A 4,988-nucleotide genomic window follows, 5' to 3' on the forward strand; every position below is an offset into this window, starting at 1 on the left:
CTAACCTTTGTTGTTTTCCAGATATCTAACAGCTGTTAACATAACTTAGAAAAACGACCCATAAACTTGATCCCAAATTATTGTGTTTCTTCATGTGTTGCTATGTTTCTTTCATTTCAACAGAGGTCCAGCTAATACATTTTCATGAATCAGAAGTGTCAAACTATTCAACCTTGCTGTTAAGTGAAGACAAAGATGTTCTATATGTAGGAGCCAGAGAAGTGATCTTTGCATTAAATGCAGTGAATATTGATGAAAAGCAGCATGAGGTATGCATTTTAATACATTATCCTCCATGTGAAAATCATACTCCAAGTTTTACTTAATTTCCTGATATCAGTAGCACCACACTTTAGGTGGTAGGTACCTAAAAGAGAAAGTACTGTGGGCTGCTCCTGTGTTATTTCTGGAAGATGCTATAGAGTAAAACATGCCATGAAATGAGAGGAAAAAATGAGAAGTTGGATATAAGCAAGTAATTAGAAGTCTCCCTAGGTATTTTCTTCTTGGGGATAGGATGCTAGACTGGAGGGACTTTGGGTATCATCTCTAATGGTGGTTCTAATACATATTTTTATTATCAGGAGTGGGACATCTCCTGTTAATCTGAATCAGAAGGTAATCTGAAACAGAAGCAAAATTGGGAGTTTGCTCAGGAGTGGCAAGCTGCAGACGTGCTTCAAATGAAATGAAGGCCCTGTCCTTTCGGTTTCAGCTTCTGTTTTGTGTCTCTAGGTGTGTCTGCACAGCAAGCGTTGGTGCAGACAGGTCTGATCCAGCTTGCTCAGAGAAGTACTCTGGATGTGCTGATGCTGGCTTCTCAGAGTAGATTAGCACATGCAGAAGTCTGCTAACATCGTATTGCTTCCAGTCCTTCCCAGGCTCCTGCTTCTCATCGCATCAGCAGCACAGGCTGACACTTAGAGGCACGGCATGGAGTCCCACCGAGGATATTTTGGAAGATGGTCATATGATTTTTTAATCTGAACAAAATGTTTATGGGTGGTGCTGGGCAATTTCACCAGCATATAAAACTTGTTTTATGAGTGCATGTAACTGTCAAAGCTGTACTTCTCCGTATAGTGTAAATTGTGGTCCAGTAAGTTTTATCTGATTCCCACCCCCAAGTGTTTTTTCATTCAAGTGTGAATGAAATTGGGAATTACTTAAAATTGAAAAGTAGGTCAAGGAGTTACAGTTGTGCTACATTGCATATGGTAATGGCAACTTAGTTAGCAATTTGAGGGACAACAACATGATGAACCCAAAAGACAATAGCAGTTGTTTAGCCCCTCTTAAGGCACATGCATTTGGAAGTGTCACCTCCCTGGGAAAGAATGGCTTTGAACCTTTGAAGGCTACTTGCAAAATGGCTTGCATTTGCTGCAGATAGTCTTAGGATTGCCTTTTTTTTGTGTTATTGCAAGATTTTCAGACCTTGCATTGAATTAAAGGGTTTTGTATGTGTCTTTTTGTTGCTTGTTTTTTCACTTAGTTACACTGGAAGGTCACCGAGGATAAAAGGACTAAATGTGCAGTCAAGGGCAAATCAGAACAGGTATGTACTTTTATTGAACTTTGAGAAAGATGTTACATATTTCACTTCAAGAGGAGTGATGTTAAAAGAAGAAAGGCTCCAACTATTTGAAATCAAAATTTTCAAATAAACACCTAAATTCTTTAATTAACTTGAGCTTTAGGAACTGCATCATGCTTAGTCGTCTTATTTTGTCGTTGTTTTTTAATTCTTAGTTCAATATTTCTTGCTGATGAACATAATTTGAATGTTTGAAAGTCTGAACACACCCTGGTGTGTGGTTAACATTACAAGTTTTTCCATTAAAACGATAAACCAGTATTACTTTCACTGAGGTAATTGATAGCAACAGTTGTGTTTTGTTATTGCAATAATTCCTCCCCAGCATTTGATTTTACAGAGTGACTGAAAATTTTGTTTGCTTTGCTTTAGGGCATAGGGTTTGTTTATTAGGCCAGTGCTGTTCCACCAGCGTTTCATTAACTACCTATATCCTTATCGTGGTACTTGGTGGATGTGCCCCTTGCGGTAGCACGTTGCTGGTGTGACTGCCTAAACAGCTCCGCAGCATCTGAGCAGCCCAATCTCCTGCCAGCTGGGCAGTGCAGGCAGCTCAGCCCCTGGGATCCCTTGGTGTTTTGGGGAACTGTGCACTCATGACTGCCGGTGTGCAGGCTGGCTTGCTCAATTTGTGGAGGGGGTTTGCTTGAGGTGGCTGACTCTATGGGGATATACCTTTACCCTTGTGTAGTGCCACTTCATTTAGTGATACCTTAAAGTGAGGGTTTGCTGAGCGAGACTGATGGTCAAGCTTTTAGAACAGGTTTGAAAGTGGAAGTCTGGAAGCCCTGCAAATACAAAAAGCAGCCCTACTCTACACTTGCAGGGATTTGACATTGGCACCCCTGAACCTGCAGCCTCTTTGGTTCACTACTGTTACAAACCCCCCAGGTGCTGCATCCAGGGCTGACAGACATCCTGCATTCATAGGACTTTTTGAGGTGGGAGTGGGCTTTCCCTCTGCTCAGCTTACTGCCTTTCTTTCAGCTGACAACCATCAGTACATTGTACTAATGCAAGGTGTGGTGGGTATTTAAGGTCCGTTTTCTCCTTGTCTGCTTCTTCAAGATGGACTTGGAGAGCGTTATTTTTGTTCTTTAGGTTCAGTTGGGATTACTAGTAATAATAGTCACATACAGCCATGATGAATATGAGAGATGTGAATTTCTTGCATACATGTACAGTTTAGTGAATGGTGTGTGTGTGTCTCCATCAGTCCTCTGCAGAGATTATTGGTGTTAGTTAAAAGGGATGTTAGACCCCATAAATAGGTACTTTTCCAGAGCGCCAAACTTCTCTTCCATTTTTTTTTCCTGCCGCTAGTTTAGCAAGTCTCACTTGCTGCCAGCCATGCTTTTTTCTTACTTTACTCATAACCTTTTACTAGTCACATTTACATTGTAGCCGTACTGTTTTGCATAGTTTCAAAAGAGTCAAGGTATTAAGCCCCTACTGCTATTTCTTACACTAAAATGGGCAGTCCTCTCCCCCACCCATCACCACTATGCTGTTTAGGGCCAGCAAAAAGCAGCTGTTCAGGGACCTCATCTAGCAGAAAACTGGTTTTGCTCTTTTTTTCCTCTCAGTTTTCTGCCCTACTGAACCCACCATACAGTTACAGAAATACCTGGTTTGGCTCATAAGAAGGAAGAGTAAGGACGGTGCTTGTACTTGCATAAGTGTTTTATGGACCTACAGCACAGTGGTGGTATCCGGCTGTGTACTGTCAAGAATTAAGGGATGTTGTTGGTGGTGTTTTTTTCCCCTCACTCTAAGTGGGTATTTAGAGTTCTTTTTCTTGGTTATTATTCTGAAACTTTATCATATCCTTTATTCAAGGCGTTGCTCCTTGTTCTGTTTCAGAGCTAAAGAAATTAAGAAGCTTCCTTGGATGAAAGAGTGATTGATACCAAGGACTGAAAAAAGGGGACAGATACAAGTAACAAAGTGCTGTAGCTAATTTTACAGCGTTAGAGGTTTTCTCAAGAAACAACCTTGACTACCACTTACTGTTTCATCTAGGCTTACAAGGGATGACAAAGTCTAAAACTTCATATTTAATTAATTGTTCCTTTGGATTGGATGTGTCTTTGGAACTTGTGCTTTCATGGAACAACTTGAGACGCACCCTGCTGGGCATATGCTATTTTATCATGCTACCCTGATAGGTACAGAGGCAGCTGCGCACTATTGGCTGTAGGAAACCAGATGCTGCAGGACTAGGGCTCCTGGAGATTGTAGGGAGCAGGTGTCCCAGTAGTGGTTGTATCACCCAGCCTTACTGGTGAAGTGTGGCATAAGTAGCGGCAACAGGCGAGTTGGGAGCACAACTTTTAATTTTTTATTCATGTTGGAATGTGGAAGCTGTGGTTTATCAGATTGGTCCTTTTCTTATCCTCTATTACAGACAGAGTGTCGTAATTATGTGCGTGTCTTGCAACAGCTGAACGATACTTTTCTCTATGTTTGTGGAACTAACGCGTTTCAGCCAACATGTGATTACCTGGTAAGAATGTACATATGTTTTGACCCAGTAACAACTGTAACTTAAAGCAGATCATTTAAACAACGAGTTAATCTCCATTCCCAAAGACTGTCGCAATGTCAGTGCTGGTTGTAATGTTTGCAGCATTTATTATGCTGTCCTACAGTAATGATAGTGTATGGAAATAAACTGTCCTGTTCCTGTTTCAAAGCGCTTAGTGAATTACTGTTTCATCTTGTTTAACTGTGGATTTACTTTTACTTAGCTATCGTAATTCTTTGTGTATTGTGCATTAGCATAAAAACAATTTCTGAAACTGAAATTACATTCTTTGTGACTTCCATCCATTACTGAATCTCACTGAAATTTCTCAGATTCCTGTCTTTGCCTGTCTTGTCTCTGCTCCTGGCTATGCCACAGCTTCGTAGTGCTGAATGCTTCAGAGTGAAGTCTTGGCACAAAGTCAAAATTCTCTTTTTTTGCTGCTGACTCTTGTATCGTTCTCCTTACTGCAGCTCTTAACAATTCTGAAATTGAGAAATCTTGTAATTGTTTGTTCTTTTTTGTCTCCCCTGCCTGCAAGTCTGCCTGCCATCACCTCTGGAACATTGCCAGAAGTCGTTGCCCTTAGCCTCCAATGTCTTCATTACACAGTGTAACTGATTGCTTCCCCAGTACTGTGGCTACAATTCTCCATCATCTTCCTGATCCTCATTCCCTTTGTTTTTAAGAGATTTATAAAGTAGTAGGCAAAGTACTGTCTTGCTTTTTAAAATTCAGTTGAATTATGCCCCGCCTCACAAATTTAATGTGATCTTGAAAATTGCTAAATCCACTTCAGAAAGCCTTCTTGCTTTCTAAAACTCTCCACTTTTATGCAAGCTTATTCAATAATTGCCAGCTCTG

At 40.7% G+C, this 4,988-nt stretch overlaps 1 protein-coding gene across 1 annotated transcript in view; it reads left to right on the forward strand.

Moving 5' to 3' along the window:
- Positions 1–4,988, forward strand: part of SEMA4D (sema domain, immunoglobulin domain (Ig), transmembrane domain (TM) and short cytoplasmic domain, (semaphorin) 4D) — a 20,555-nt gene that overhangs the window by 2,348 nt on the left and 13,219 nt on the right. Inside the window, exons 2-4 of the mRNA XM_009885663.1 lie at positions 124–269; positions 1,496–1,558; positions 4,005–4,103. Coding sequence (XP_009883965.1) covers positions 124–269; positions 1,496–1,558; positions 4,005–4,103 — 308 coding nt within the window. The remainder of the gene's footprint in view (positions 1–123; positions 270–1,495; positions 1,559–4,004; positions 4,104–4,988) is intronic.

Source organism: Charadrius vociferus, unplaced genomic scaffold, assembly GCF_000708025.1.
Source record: "Charadrius vociferus isolate BGI_N301 unplaced genomic scaffold, ASM70802v2 scaffold305, whole genome shotgun sequence".
Classification (NCBI taxonomy): Eukaryota; Metazoa; Chordata; class Aves; order Charadriiformes; family Charadriidae; genus Charadrius; species Charadrius vociferus.